Source organism: Chanodichthys erythropterus, chromosome 7 (genome assembly GCF_024489055.1).
Source record: "Chanodichthys erythropterus isolate Z2021 chromosome 7, ASM2448905v1, whole genome shotgun sequence".
Classification (NCBI taxonomy): Eukaryota; Metazoa; Chordata; class Actinopteri; order Cypriniformes; family Xenocyprididae; genus Chanodichthys; species Chanodichthys erythropterus.
In genome coordinates this window covers 22,921,478-22,937,880 of record NC_090227.1, presented here as the reverse complement: position 1 = coordinate 22,937,880, position 16,403 = coordinate 22,921,478, and the positions used below count along the sequence as shown (strand labels likewise).

The 16,403-nt window shown below is 36.9% G+C and overlaps 1 protein-coding gene across 2 annotated transcripts in view; it reads left to right on the top strand.

The window, feature by feature from the left end:
* Positions 1 to 16,403, top strand: part of relt (RELT TNF receptor) — a 38,409-nt gene that overhangs the window by 2,116 nt on the left and 19,890 nt on the right. The window contains exons 1-6 of one of the 2 annotated variants that reach the window (XM_067389922.1): positions 10,910 to 11,041; positions 12,516 to 12,590; positions 13,513 to 13,605; positions 14,107 to 14,303; positions 14,437 to 14,489; positions 15,329 to 15,583. In XM_067389922.1, the coding sequence (XP_067246023.1) occupies positions 12,549 to 12,590; positions 13,513 to 13,605; positions 14,107 to 14,303; positions 14,437 to 14,489; positions 15,329 to 15,583 (640 nt within the window). In that variant the 5' untranslated portion in view covers positions 10,910 to 11,041; positions 12,516 to 12,548. Of the gene's footprint in view, positions 1 to 10,909; positions 11,042 to 12,515; positions 12,591 to 13,512; positions 13,606 to 14,106; positions 14,304 to 14,436; positions 14,490 to 15,328; positions 15,584 to 16,403 lie in introns of those variants that run through there. The other variant, XM_067389921.1, reaches the window with a different exon arrangement.

Below are 16,403 nucleotides of genomic sequence, written 5' to 3'. Positions count from 1 at the left end.
GCATGACGCTAATACAGCCGGTGTTTGTCATGGGACGGGCCAGCAGACTCACTCTGACATTGTAATATATTTGGCACATCTGATCTTAGATTTTTGACTCATCAGCCTGAAGTCATTCAGTTCGTTTAGAACTGATGGTTTTGGTTAGTTATTCACATTTTTGTATGCAATATGTATTAACAGAGCCCTAATTATCTAATAGGCATCTATTCGCAGCTAAGTTAAGATTGTTCCTGCTAAAAAAAAAAAAAAGTCTGTGTAAACTGTCGCAAAAAATTATGGCACAAAAAAGACTAAATTATGCCTGCTCTGACTAATGTAACTACTAGTAACTAGTTACAGTAATAATATAAGTTTTTTGCAGTAACTAGTAGTGTAACTAATTACTAGTAAGATTTCAGTAATAATATTACAGTACCATCCTTAAAACAACTTGTTACTTCCGATGCCTCAACCATTACTGATTTGAAATCCAACAATCCAATAGATTTATTTTCATAATTTTCACGACTCACAAGCTTGGAATATGGAAAAGCTTACATTAAGTGGATGTAAATATTGTCATCACATTTATTTTGTCAGGAGAAAAGATGATCTGAACACTGTTGTGTAAGTTTTGGCATTACTTCACTTTGGCCTTACATGACTTGCCCACCCACATCCCTCTAATCATGATATAAATTACATTACTATAATTAAACTAAATATTTTCTTACGAACTTATGTGATTTCTTTTTATGAAATACATCATCATGGCATATAATCGTATATGGGTAACAGAGAAATTATAGCAACAATTAGCTACACATGACAATTAATGAGATTAATACAACAGTTTTACTTAAATTTCACTATCAATTACCATTAAGTGTTTGTAATAACTTCTGACTGTGATCCAATGTAGATTTTGGTCAAATGATGAGGCAGAAATATGTTGTTAGTTACATTTTAGAAGAATTTTATAAGGGAAAATTCACAATTACAACTTCTGTGGGGTGTGAAGGAAAAGTAATATAACTAGTAGTGTAACTAATTACTGTTTCCATAAATAATAAGTAATAATATTACTTTTGAAACATTTGTGTAACTAGTAACAAGTAATAAGTTACATTTTTTGAGTAACGAGCCCAACACTGGTTCTGACCCACTGCAGCCCATAGTATAAACGTATGCATTTTTCCAGCTTTGAGCAGCATTAAACACTGTGTAAAAACACCTAATGCCAAATTTACTCTGTAAAGGTGGCACAGAAATGCTTCTGAAGTGGCAATTGAGTGTCACAGAATGTTTAATGCTCAGAGGTGGCATAATTGCATTTACACAGCCAATTTAATACTTTTAAACTGGGTCAAAGGCGGGTATAATTTAATCTGTGTTTTATGCAGCATTATGTCTTTTTACACAGAATTTTGAGCAGGCACAGAGCAGCCTTTAATCAGCTGTGTAAAAATTGCCACTTCAGAAGCACTTCTGTGCCACTTTTGTAGTATACATTTGGCATATATAACAGTGATTCTGTGCGAGAATGTTTCTATATGAACAAGACTTATGTTCATGTGTTTGCATAGCTCTCCGTACATTTTTCACATGCTTTCATACTTTTGTTTTGATAGAGTTCATTTGACCATCCTGATTCTGCTAGTGTGACTCTGCTGTCCAAACAAGAACCTTACTAGGTCTGTTATCTGTAATTACCTATGCTCCTTTCTTGACCCGTGCTGGAACGACAGCACCAATTCAGAGTTTTGAAGTGGGAGTTTTTTTGGCAGCTTTGACATTGGGCACGCTCCTCTGAAATTATGAAGCAAACGTCTGGGCAGAGCCCAAACCCTCCACGGCTGGATGCAGGAATCAATGGTTTAATTAAAGCTTCATTATTTGTTTTGGTGGACCGTTTCACCAGAAACAAACCAAATTTACTGTATACTTTTCCCTCCCTGGCATGCAGACATCTACCTGCGTTGGCTGGTGTGTCCGCGTTGACCTCTGTGTGGTTTGGGCGCTGCTGGCACACCGACCGCTCTGACCTCAGATCAGCAGTAGGGATTTACTGTGTCCCTGTGAGTTCTGCTGACTTTGCGAGCGCTACTGTGATACATTGAGTTGTGTGACTGAACATGGAAGAGAGTAATCTCTTTATTACATACAGGAGATGTGAATTAATAATTGGTAAAATTGCTGTTATGTGACACTATTTGCAGCTCTTTTGATATAAAGAAAAAGATTCAGTGATGCACTCTAAAGCATTCCAAAACTCGTGTGTAGATACATATTACCATTTATTATGTTTTTTTTTTATTAAATTGTATCAGTTAGAGTGTTTTTGGTAATATCACGTGTTCCACTTCAGTTCGTTGTAGCTCATAAAGTAGATAAATTCATTCACAATCTATATATAATATGCATTAAAGAGAACTAAAAATAATGTGCATCTTTTGGCTGAAAACGTTTTTGCACATTCTTGCATCAATGAGTTGTTGACTCAAGAAACCCTGTGTGATTCAGTCTGATTTGTGAATGAATCAATCATGGTTCAATGAGCCAGTGGGTTGTTGATTCAAGAACTGCTCTAAGTGATTCAGTCCGGTTTGTGAACAAATCATTCTTGGTTCAGTGAGTTTGTGCGTTGTTAATTCGAAAAATATAAAAACATTACACGAACAAAAATGATAATACAATAAACTATAACTGTAAAAAAAACAAAACAGTCAGCTTAAGGTAGCTACAAGTATTATGCAGTTAAATGTCAAAATAAGTCCAATATCATATAGTAGAGTTGTGTGGGGTGGGGATAAATTAAGCTCGAACTGCTGTAACATCAAAATTGTGTTGCATTGTGGTCTTTGGATCTGCCTGAAGAGTACATATTGAGTAAACTCGCTCCAAAATAAATGTCAAAATAAACTTCCATCGCCCACTTGAGCACAAGTTGAGCACACTTCAAAATGGTGGTGGGGATTCCCCCGATGGGAAGTACTTAAGAAAGTTTGCAAGTGTATGACTAAAAGTCCTGCTCTGAGCGATTCAGTCTGATTTGTGAATGAATCATTCTTGGCTCAATGAGTCAGTGAGTTGTTGGCTCAAGGACAGCTTTTGAACGGCTCAGTGGGTGCTTTTCATTTCTTATCCTTGCATCTTCGTTTCCTTTCCTCGCTTCCTTTCCTTGCATCTTAGCTCCTCGCCCTTAGGATGCGAGGGAAGGATACACCTGTGTATCTTCGCTCATGATTCCTCAGGAAGCTTCCTCAATCCTCATTCCTCGCCTCTTATAGCGGTGCAATGAGAAAATTGAGATGCCTCTCAAGATGGCTGAGTGGATCGGTTTTCGGGTCATGGGCTGGAGGACGGAGGAGCGAGGAAATGAGGAAGTATCAATTTGAGCATTGAGAAGCATCCAGTTAAATTTTTTGGTTCAGTGAGTCAGTGGGTTGTTGACTCAAGAACTGCTCTTACCGATTCAGAATGAATCATTTAGACTGGTTTAGTGAACCCATTCATCCAAAAGATTTGACTCAAAAGAACAATTCTTTTTATGAATCAGACATCACTAGCACACCAAAGATCATTGTTGAGTGATGTTTAACGTGCATATTTTAGCATGTGTGTTCACTGGAAATTAAAGCTGGGATCTTGGCGTCACCCACACCATGTTGAGTTAAAACAGGAATGTTAGCTTTTACACTAGCTGTGGCCACAAAAACCAACACAAAGGGAAAGTGTTGCTATTCAGGATGTGATGATACAGCACTTGGTGCTGGGGCCATATTTGGACTTTTTCAGGGTGTCATTAGAGGGCACAGGCAGACATGTGAAAGGAAGTACCCCCTCCATCAGATGCTGGGCCACATGACCCTGGCCTGCACCCTCCGAAAGGCCTGCATCCATTAATTAGCACTGGGCAGCGTGGGTAATGTAACATTCCTGCAGCAGAGGCTAATTACAGATTCAGAGAACAAGATGCAGCCAGCAGAGTTGGGTGACCAACCCATCAAAGGCAAAGGTTGTGACCTTCCTTATTCTAGACATTTGGCATCGTTGGAAGAGTTAACTATGACACACAGCACATGTGCTTCTTTTGTTAATGAATACAGACTATAATATGTAAATATATTTCATTAGAAGTGTCCCAAACTCCTCTCTGGCAGATGCATGCATTTAACATTCCTGCTATTACAGGACTGAGGAGGTGGAATTCCCCCTTTAGGAACAGGAATTGTTCCACACTTTCATTATTAAGGAAGTGTTCTCTTGCTATTTAATTTCAAAAATGGTAAAATGAGCTTGTCTCCCTCCAGGTTTCTTCTTGTTCTTATTGTTTTCCAGTAGGTGTTTCCTTGTGAAAAAGAAGTAAACTTTAGTGTAAAAAACTACTGTCTGGATTTACTAAAGACACGCAGTGCAAAATTTGCCCTGAATTGTTTTTGTGGCTCACGCATTTGTAGGAGTTTCTCTTTCAGACACAAAATTTGTGGGAGGAGAGTATTTAAATTAATCAATGTTTTACTAATGTACAAGCAATCGATTTGCTAATGTTTGTGCTAGTCAATTTTCTGTTATTTGCACCATTATTTAACGCCCCAAAAAAGCATGTCTTAACCCATTTTGCGTCATGGCTGCAATTGTTGCTAAGAGGAGACACCGCAGAGAACAGAGAGCGCCTGGCAGAAAATATTTTCCACTCATTATCCGTATATTACATGTAACAAGTTGCGCCTGTGTCGACCCACACCTGATGAGCATCAGCTCTGCCTATTTGTGACTCATCGCTAATTTGCGCTGCTCTTGGTAGATTGCGTTGGTCATTATGTAAATGATTTGACTGCGTCTGTGTTCTTTAATATGCGCATCAGCAATATTAAATGCCATCGGCGGATTTGTGGAATTGCACTCTCACACTAATTTGCCCTGTATTGTAAATCTGGCCCTTAAAATTAAAATCATGTACATGAAAATAAGTGCACTTGCAAAAGATTATTAAAACTTGACATTACTACAAAGTTTTTTCTAATTATTTTTGTTACAAAGTGCACTTTTTACTGTTAAACAGTCGTGCATGTACCCTTTTTAAAGCTGCAGTCTGTAAGTTTTGCCTCTTTGTTGCCATCTCTGTTTGAACCTGCAATTGCAGTTATTTGTGGAATTATCATCTTTACATGGGTTGTGAATCAGCATGGCTCCTCAGCACAGATGAATCTAATGTTTGCTGTCAGTCACCACATCGGTGTGGATACTGTACTTCGGAATCACAGATTCTATGTCTTGGAAGTATGACCAAAATAAGACACAAAGACGAGCGGCTACATGCTTGAATTTCCCGCGGAAACCTACCAGTATCACCCGAATTAGAAAACATAATTAAAAGCTTACCGTTGTGAATCGGGCTAAGGTAAGGAGATAGTTTTGAACACTGGTTGGTTATGTACTTGCTCAAAAATTTATTTTTAACTAAAAAAAGTTACAGACTGCAGCTTGACGTACACTTAAGTGGACTTTTATTTCATTAATATTAATATTAATATATGCAAGTGTGCACATTCAATACAATTAATCTCACTTCTTTTTACAAGGGTTTAGCTGTTTGCATTTTACAGTTATACCATCTCTCTCGTTTTTCCAGATCAAGCTGTAAGAATCTCAGTCGTTAGCAATATAGAACCACTTAACATATGGATTTCTATTATTTATTTGCCAGAATGATCTCAGCAATGTTATTGTGTGCTATATTAGTGGTGTTTTCCAAGTCAAGCATCTTACGATTTACTCACCCCCCCCACCCCCCATATTCATATTTCATTTCATATTTCCTGATTTCTTTCTCTTTTTCTATTATAAATAGCGAAATGCTACCTGAACGCTATAATCTGCAAATAGACATTGAGTCTGTTCCCTTACAGGTAGTGATGTCAGCCTTTCAATTAAATAAGTGGAACCCTATACCAATGACGTTCTTTCTCACTGTGTCAATTTACATTATCAGTATCAACACGGGTACCGCCAGCTTGCGCTTACTACAGTAAACACTTAGTGGAAAGCTACAAACAACAGTAGAAGTATATGCATTGTTCTTTTCCAGTAACAAGCCATTTTTTTTTTCTTGTGCATGATTTATCAGTTTATTTGGGTACCTGTGCTACATTTTACATTCATTGCATAACTTTGACATCATATTTTTATAGTTATTATTGACCCCTTAAGTAGCTTCAGTGTATTGTTTGTGAGGGGTAGCTTCACTGTCAACAATGAAAATTGTAGGTCTCCCAACACTGAGCAAACAACATACAAACCTAAATATAGACACAATCTAATACTTATGACACAATCATGTATTTAATGGTAAAAACAGCTATCGTTATGCTATCTATAGTGGTTATGAATAGTCAAATCTCTTGTGCATGAGAGTAGATAATAGCCATTTTGTAGATATTTGTCCAGTATGGTGGTTGGAACTGTTATTTAGGTATGACATCAAGGGCCTTATTTTGAACAGGCAGACGTTTCATCTCAGAGAATAATTGGTTTTCCTCTATTTTTCTCAGCAGAAACCACAGTAGAATGATGCACATGGCCCATAATCATGTTTGTGTCGTCTGTCGTCTTTTAAGAGCAAACGGCCCACAACAGGAACGCGAGACCTGTTCCAAACAAGCAACAAAACACTTCATTTACCACTGCAATCTCTTTAACACTGATTAACAAGCTATTAGCAAATGTTAAATCATTCTTACTGGTTTTCGACAAACAGTTCCGCCCCATGATGCCTATTCTCTAGGTTCAAAAATAAAACTTTTTTATTATATATATAAAACAGGTTTCTATATATATATATATATATATATATATATATATATATATATAGAAAACATTTTGGAAATACCTCTATAAATATGGCACCAGCATCACCGAATGAAATTGCAAAAGTAATGACTGTTTTCACACAGGTTTCCAGAACAAATTCTTTTGTCTGCCATTGGTCTGACAAATAGATAGTCCCATCCAAATTTCGATTTTGGTTGATCGAGATCCTTAAACAAACAGAGTGATGTTTTGATAGTGTCACAGTGTTTACAGTTTCAACCAATGAATGGCTCTCTTACAGCTTCAGGGGTGTGAATCAATACAATTCACGATTCAGCAGAAAACCACAGTAGAAAGATGCACATGGACCAAAATCCCTTGCTTTTCCCTGCCCAGTATATCATAGCTCTAGATGTTAATTTTGTTCTTAAGCAACATAAAATGAAGCCCAATACAGCTTTATGAGCAGAAACTCCCTTTGTCCTATTGTTTGATGAGGTTTTTATTCGGCCTGATGGTATCCCTCTTTGGACGCTGTAATTGTTGCATAACATTCCTCACCCCTGGTGACAGAGGGATTGTTGTGGTCACTGGCCGCAGCACGTGGTTGTCATCTTGAAACATGCAGCAAATACAACGTAACATGCTGTTAGCAGCTGAAAGCAAACGGTGGTCAGTTCCTTTGAAGGAACAGAGAAACAGAAGGACTGTAAATGAGGGTAGGAAAATGGAAAGTGTCTGGCTATTAAAGTCTCAGGCTATATTTGTCAGCATCGTCAGGCTGGTGGGTATTTGAAGAAAGACAGTGGTGTTGAGCTTTCAAAGTGCGAACAAGAAGTGATACATGGTATGCCACATGTCACCGGTAAAACTTGCTGACAGGAGTTACAAGACAAGCTCACGTGGCTTGAATTCCTTCATCTATAAATGTTTTTATTTTATTAGTGATGTTTGCAAAAGCGTGGTGTCTTAGTATTAACAACAGTAATACTGACAAAGTAAAGACTGCAGGTAAATAACCTAGCAACTATAGTTGTACCTAGCAACTCACTAAAAAAATTGCTCAGAACACCTTAGCAAATATGCATAACATAGTAGCACAGACAAACAATACCCTCTAGTTTTATTGTATGTTTAAAGATGTCTACAAGCTCAGCTGAGACTCAAGAGTTTTATTAAGCCTAACAAAACTGTCCCACTTTTCTCTCGAGACCGTCTGTATTGTGATTAACCAGCAGTATCATTACTGATTCATATCTTGGGTGATATAAGATGTGGTGTGTTATTTTTTTGGTTGAGGTTTTATTAGTCAGCAAAAACGATCTCTTTTGAATTGCATTTGATGCCTGTCTTTATTTATTTTGTTGTAGCTAACTGATAATTGATGAAAGCTTAAGAAGAATGTGTCAATCAAGCGATGGCTAGACTGTGGTTTCTAGTCTGAAGGTTTGGCCCTACTCTTATACCGGGACTCTCGCTTTGTCTTGTATTATGGCTTGATTCCGGTCTAGAACTCAAGTGTGGATCCTGCAGCGACATGCTGGCAGGACTTGAGCTGCAAAAAGCCACGCTTCCAAAAGTCAATCCAGGGCAACCTCATCGTTTCAAATTTGTAAGATGACAGATCCTAAAATGGATAATTCTAGGTGATTGTTTTATGTTTGTTGTTGTTTTATTTACTTTATGCTGTTTTCATGTGTTTCCAAAGCCACGGAATGGGAAACTGGACAGTATGGAGATAGAGCTGCAAGAACTGTAATTACTGTTCGTTGGGACTTTATTGCTTTTTAATGAAAGAGCTAAATTTAAGCAGACATGAGGCACGTCTGACTGGCAGCTGATCTTGAAATGTGAACGAAAGCCATTTCTGTGTGGTGGTTTTGGGTGGGCGGCTGGGGCGGAGAACGAGGTTGGGGGTACATTCATTCTTTGAACATTTCTCCCAAAAAGCCCTGTCATCAAGAAGGGCGACTAGATGCTTGTTTCCAAAATTGTAAACTCATTTGTTTGTTGCATTCATTCATTCATTTATTTGCATGTTGAACTATTGTTTTGTTTTTTAGAAGTATAAGTTTAACTAGTCTTGATTTAAGCTTTCCCCAACGGATGTGGATGAGATTACTTATATTTAGCAAGAATGTAGCAGGTTGTTCATCAAACCAATACAAGGTGATTCCAGATGCCAAATGACTTTTCCTTCCCTGAAAAAGCTACATTGCTGACACTGAATTAATATTTTCCTCAAAGCTGCAGTCCGTAACTTTTCTTTTTTTGGTTAAAAATGATCAATAATCAATTTGAGCAAATATATAACCAGCCAGTGTTCAAAACTTTCTCCTTAACTTAGCCCGATTCACAACGGTAAGCTTGTAATAATGTTTTCTAATTCGGGTGGTACTGGTAGGTTTCCGCTTGAAATTCGAGCATGCAGCCGTTCATCTCTGCGTCATTACGTCACGTTTGTATACATAAAGAAGGAGTCGGAGCTAGTAGGCGATGTTATGTGGAGGATGCTGCAAGTGGTGGATCATTTATAGCCTTTTCTCATAGCAGCTGGAATAATTAAACTTATCATTTTGATGGCAGATTGTATGGTATGACAAATGGACAATTAGAGATTAGACTGTACAGAAATTGAAATCTACAGGTAACGCAAATACACACTAAATACACATAGTCACGCAATGCTGATGTTGTTAACATTCACAATTTGAGAACAAAGTATAACAATAATAATTATTTGCACGGTTTGGCGTGATTTGAGCTAAGCGATCGTTAGATTTAATCACCATTGGCAGCGCAATTTATTGTAATGCTTTTTTTTCCTCGGTTGGTCAAAACAAAAGTGGCAGACGTGTTACTTACTTGTTCAGATGACATTTTCTGGTGAAAATTCTTATTTTGGTCATACTTCCAAGACGTAGAATCTGTGATTCTGAAGTACAGTATCCACACCGATGTAGTTACTGACAGCAAACATTAGATTCATCCACGCTGAGGAGCTGTGCCGATGCACAACCCACGTAAAGATGATAATTCCACAAATAACTGCAATTGCAGGTTTCGAACAGAGATGGTGACAAAGAGGCAAAACTTACGGACTGCAGCTTTAATTAATGGGAAAGAGGGAATTTATTGGTTGAAAAGAAGGATTACTGTCCCTAATTTTCATCAAGTAATTTTTATTTATATAGTGCTTTATACAATACAGATTGGCTGCATCCAAAATTGGACACTTCCCTATTATATAGTAGGCAAAAAACAGTATGTGACAAAAAAAAATGTCTGAATTTACAGTACTCATAAAACAGTAAGCCTGGATGACCTACTGCTACCGGCGAGATTCTGAAGTGTGCATACAATGTACACTTTGCTATCCCATGATTCCACGGGAGAGGATTTGTGAATGACAGTGAAGCGACGCAACTGCCGCTGGTAGGTCCCGTGATAATGACAACATGGCGAATGTAGTATGTCCGGATTATATTCATACTAAATAGAACATACTTTTTTAGCGGCCATGAAGTAATAACTTATTTAAAACAAGTACTACCTACTCAAGAGAGTCTGCCATTTTGGACATAGACATTGTTTCAAAGCAGCTTCACAGTCATATACAGGAAAATAACAGAATCAATGATGCAAATTTAATCAAATGTTAAACAAATTCAAATTCTGCTGTAAAACAGCTCTATAATGTTAATAGTATTACTGTTTAACTCAAGTTAGTTCAGTATTGATTCAATTCTGTTCAGTTATATATTTTTCCCTATCCCAAAAACCTGATTGGTTGATAGGAATGTCATGACCTTCTTTGCATACTCATTTTCAATGTTAGTGTGGGTATTGAACATTTGCAGTATTCATGTGCTAAAATCAGTGGCTGCACACACAAGCATGGGCCACAGTGTCAAAGCTTGCAGCCGGACATGTGCTGTCTGAGCTCAGTTATTCTGTTTTTCTTCATTCATGTTTTATATTCCTCACTTGGGTTTAGAAAACATTCACTTAGAAAACAACCACTTCACCACATTGTGTAACTCATCAGTGAACTCATGTGATTGGAGGATTGTGGTAACAGAGGCGGGACCTCTTTCGGGTGGTGGGAGGAACCGTGGTTTTGAGTGGCAGTATAAGGAATGACAGCGTTATGCAGACAGGTACAGTGGGACAGTGAGCAGGCGTCGTCATAGTGAGCAGAGCATCCTCAGCTGTTACCAAGGCAACAGAGCACAGCGACACTGGGGTAAGTGTGGTTGTCAGGCAGTACCTGTGTGTGTGTGTGTGTGTTCTGTTGTCATGGCAACAAGATCAAAGCAGCACAGGTGTTTGGTTGTCTTAGAAATTATGTTTTTATTTATTTATCTTTTGGCATCTGCTCTGGAACTGGATGATGAAGGTGATTTTAGCTATGTTTAAAGGTTTGTTTTATTTTTCATAAAGTTTAAATAAGTGAAATTATAGTGAGGTTTAGTATATTTTTGTATTGTTTTTTTTTTTTTCTTTTCTTTACAACACATTAGTAGAAAAGGATGTCTTATTATCTTGCACAATTTCGCTTTTCATATAAATTTGTCTTGTTTTTAATGTATTTGCACTCAGGACGCAATGTACTGTGTTAATGTGAAGAAATTTTCTATATTAATTTATCACAGGTGTTTTATCTGTATTTTGAATAATTATTATGTTGTGTTGCCCATAAATAGATTTAACAGATAATTTCCTGAAAAAAAAAAAACAACAACAGCCAGTTTCCATATCCAAATAACCATTTATTTATAGTATATTTATTTTAAATAGTGCTGTCAAATTATTTTTATTTATTTTATCCATAGATATTTTTGAAGACATAAAAATAGATAGTTCAGAATTAGTGCAGTCAAACTGATTAATCATATATAATATATTTACAAATTTTTATGTTAGATGTGATTATTCGCAATTGACAGCGCTAATTCTGAACTATCTATTCTTATGATGTCTTCAAAAATATCTATGAATAAAAATGTCTCTATCAAGCTTAATAGAGATCTCTAAAGTCTTGTGTCTAGAATGTTTTTAGAGAAATAAAAATATTGTGTTAATATTAAGAAGACTTTTGATTGACACTTGAGCACATTTTGAAAACTTGTTTAGATCTCTTTTTAAACTCTAGAGAAGACATGAGAGATTACTGGTATTTTTCTTTAAAACAGAATATGAGAAACAAGAGACTTGAGCTAAATTCTCCATTTGATCTCCAGTTAATGTCATTTGAGGACTCAAGGAGAGGAGGGTCTGAGAATCACAGCTGGCACCTCATGGTCTGGTGTAGATCTTGATGTTTGTATGAGAGCTTAGGCTATTTGAGTAATTTGAACAGTGATGATAGAGTTGAGTATGTCTTCATGACCTTCTCGTCAGAGATTCATTTTTCTCTCTTGCACCAGTAGATCCAGTAAGTGGTTTCTGGCCTGACCGAGCATATTTGGTCTAAAAATAGGCCAAGAAAAGCAGTGCTGCCCGAAACCACAGGCCTGGTTTAGTTCAGCTGACTATTTATATCATTCTTTAGCCTATAGATCAATTCTGTACGCATACAAACCCATGATGTGTGCATCACAAGAGAGTCTAAGTGCTGTTTACCTGTCTCTGGCATCGTGAGGTTTTAGTGGTTTTGTGCTGACGCTGATGATGTTATATTTGCTGTGTCATTGAGTTCTTGTCGTGTCTTTTTTCAGATTACATGAGTATAGAAGAATATTTTGAAGAAGATGAAGAACCACCTTTACTGCTCTGCTCCTGTCTGTCTGATTGTAAGTTTGCTCATTAATGTGACTCTGTGTGTGTGTGTGGATGTGGGTGTGTGTGTGTGCGTACCTGGGATTACTGCAGTGTGCTAAAGTCGACAGTGATGAATGAGGCATATTACTGTGAGGTTTCTCTCAGAACACTGTGTCTCTTCTCACACTTCCCTGAATGTTCCTTCCTTCACTACATAGAGAACCTGCAATGTAGCCAATGAAGAACATCCCATTCTGTACTTCAGTATGCTATAAATGGCTACACTACAATAAGACAATTCACTATCAGCAAACCCAGTTATCACGCACTGGTCATTTTTGAGATTTTGGGCTATTTTGCTTCCATTACATGTCTTCTTTCAGACTAGTAGAAAGAAAACATCCAAAATACACGTTTAAGTGTTTATTTTATTACACTATTTGCGTCTGTAGATTTTGATTACAGTACATATCTTTAAAAGCCATTGTTTTTTTTTTCCTGCACTGAGCAGGAATCTCTACTTTAGCTTAGCAGTTTTACATACACCAAACTTTACATATTTATTCCTACTTATATTCTGAAGGTTTTTACAAAAGGGTTTGTTCATATATCATTTGACTGATTTAAATAACTTTTCATTTATATAACTTTATTTTTTCTTTCTGTCTGTTGTTCAAATTTCTGTTCTGGAAATGTATGCAAATTTGTATTTACACTTTTTTGTTTTGTAATACAAAACATATACAGTATGTCCTAGTGAAAATATTTTAATATCTGTTAGTTACCCTATTCATCTGTAGTGTCTTGCCTCAAATTACACTTTAGTAATCCTGTATTTTTTACACACTTTGTTATACTAATATTCATACAACAGTTAGTTGTGGTTTGATTCTCAGAGGCAGGTTTGTTTGTGTGTTTTTAACACTGATTGATCTCGTTTGTGTCTCTATCTAGCTGCTGGAGTTATGGGGGACATTAGCGGCACAGTGTCGGTGGGAGGACGGGTGTGCGTGTCCGCTCTGTCCAGCTGGGCAGGAGCCTACCACGGTGAGAGATAACAACTCCAAAACACACACACACTCAGTGTGTGTGTTCAGATAACTCACTCCAGATAACATGTCCCTGTCCCAGTATGTCCTCTGACCGCTGAACCTAAAATGTTTTAAGGGGGAATCTCTATGGGTGAAAATATGTCCAGGTAACATTTCACCAAAAAAACAAAATAAAAAAAAGGAATTTATATTTGGCATAAATATATTTAGACATGATTTGCATTGTCTTGTGTTAAGCACAATTCCAAACAAATTATCCATAAAAAACGTTGATTTATTGATTTATTTTTTAAATGCTTACCATTATTCTTAAGATTCTCAGTACTGAGTATTAGAAATGCACACATGTGTATATGTACTGTATATGAATTTTCAAATATAGCCTAATTTCTTAGTTTTCTCTAATTCAATGCAACTCTATTAGAGACGTAACAGTTTGTTCTTTCACACAATTTGTGATTATATCATCTAAGTGATGTGTATTTGTTTCTTTAAGGCTTGTGGGGAAGTTGAGGGTCCCGTTAAGGTTCCCAGTGAGGCCGGATTGTGCCGGACTTGCCCAGCAGGCACCTTCTCTGATAACCATGACACTGAGCCGTGCCGCCCACATATCTCCTGCAGTGGACTCAACCGCTGGATCTCGACCGCACCGACCTCACACTCTGACGCCATGTGTGGAGGATGCCTTCCCGGGTAAAGAACAAAAAATATTTATTCTTTTATTATTATTTTGTCCATTTGACTCCATCATTGTGTCCCTTTGAAAGTGTAGGTGTGTCCTAGCAAGTGTAGAGTGGATATATTTATGAACTGCCATATTTTTCAGGTTTCACCCTGCTGCTAAACGGAAGTCCTCCACCCTCCACGCCTGCGTCAGGAGTAAGTGATACAACAATGTTTAATAATTTCACAAACAAAAAAGAACAAAGAAGAATATGTTCAATAAATATTTGCAGTTAATGATATTAATATCAGAATAAACAATTCTTCTTCAAAGTAATATGAAGCATTAGCCTAGCTATAAGCAGTTTATGGTAGAAATACTGGCTTCAAATGCATATCAGAATTTAAACTTTTAAACAAGTTCATGCATTCCCCCATTTTATAAATGAATTCCCTTAGTTTAGTAAATCGTGGACACAAATTAAGAATTTGTTCTCTTGTTTTAGTGAAATCGTGTCCATTAAGAATTCATTCTCATGATTTACGATTCATTCCCTCGTTTTAGTAAATTGTGGCCATGTTGTACTAATTAGTTCCCTTGTTTTCAGTTAAGTGAGACAAGGGAATTATCATGGGTGGCTGTACAAAGCAAACAAAGATGAAGGAGATCAACAAAAACAGACTTTTAATCCCATAGCAGACAAGACAGACTCAGGAAACAGAATAACACAACCACAAAAATACTGACAAGACAAGGCAAAGAACTGAACAAAACAAGGAGTATATATCAGACTAAATGAGGGAACTAATGAGATAATTAATGAACACCAGGTGAACAGAATGAAACTGACACAGACTGGGAAACAAGGTCATAGGAAAACAGAACTAAAACACACTGAACAGAACATAATCCTGACATGAATTATAGCAATGTGGCCACAATTTAGTAATGAATTCTTAATTCGTGGCCACAATATATGTATATTTTTTCCGCATATTATGTGTTGGAATTATCTGTTTTATAAGTAATTATGTCACATGTGTTCAATGTACAGAGCCATACAGCCGTCGGAGACGTAACGTTGTTAGGAGCACCCCTAACAGGTCTGGAGTGGGAGGTGCAAACTCAACCAACGTTCAAAGTCCAGAGGAGAAGAGCACGGAGTATGCTGTGTTTGCACTAGTGCCCATCTTCTGTGTGATGGGCCTGCTGGGAATTCTCATCTGCAACCTGCTCAAGAAGAAGGGATACCGCTGCAATGCAGAGAAAGAGGGCATAGACGCAGAAGCCGCCACTCCGCAGAAAGAAGGTACAACACACAGTCATGCACATGTCCATACACAACGAAAGAAACGCTTATTAGATGACCATGTGTCCATAAAGATGTGCATTTAGAAAGAACTAAGCAATCAAGCTAATTTTTTTTTTTTTGAAAGAAATTAATACTTCTATTCAGCAAAGATGCATTTAATTGATCAAAAGTGACAAAAAAAAGACATTAATTATGTGACAAAAGTTTTTTTTTTTTTTCTTCAAATAAATGCTGTTAAAAGTTCTTTATTCATCAAAGAATCCTGAAAAAAAATGTATCACAGTTTCCACAAAAATATGGAGCAGCACTTTTCAACACTGATAATAATAAGAAATGCTTTTTGAGGAGCAAACCATCATATTAGAATGCTTCCTGAAGGATCATGTGACACTGAAGGCTGGAGTAATGATGCTGAAAATTCAGCTTTGCCATCACAGGAATAAATTGTTTTAAAATGTATTCAAATAGATAAGTTATTTTAAATTATTTCCCAATATTAGTGTTTTTGCTGTATTTTTTGATCAAATAAATGCAGCCTTAGTGAACATATGAGACATTCAGAAACATCTTAAAAATGTACCGACTGCAGACTTTTCAGCTGTAGTGTACTTCAGAGCAACGAATTTTCTGATCAGACCAAAAAGAGTCATAAAAAGAGTTTTTTATGAACATGTAGCACCATTTTTGACTTCTTCTTTTTTTTTTTTTTTTTTTTTTTTACTAAATAGGCATTGTTGATGTAGGTGGTCAAGTATTTAAATGCAATAATTTAATAAAAGTTGTGGAAGTTTAGAATGAGTTGCTTTTGCAGTTCCGT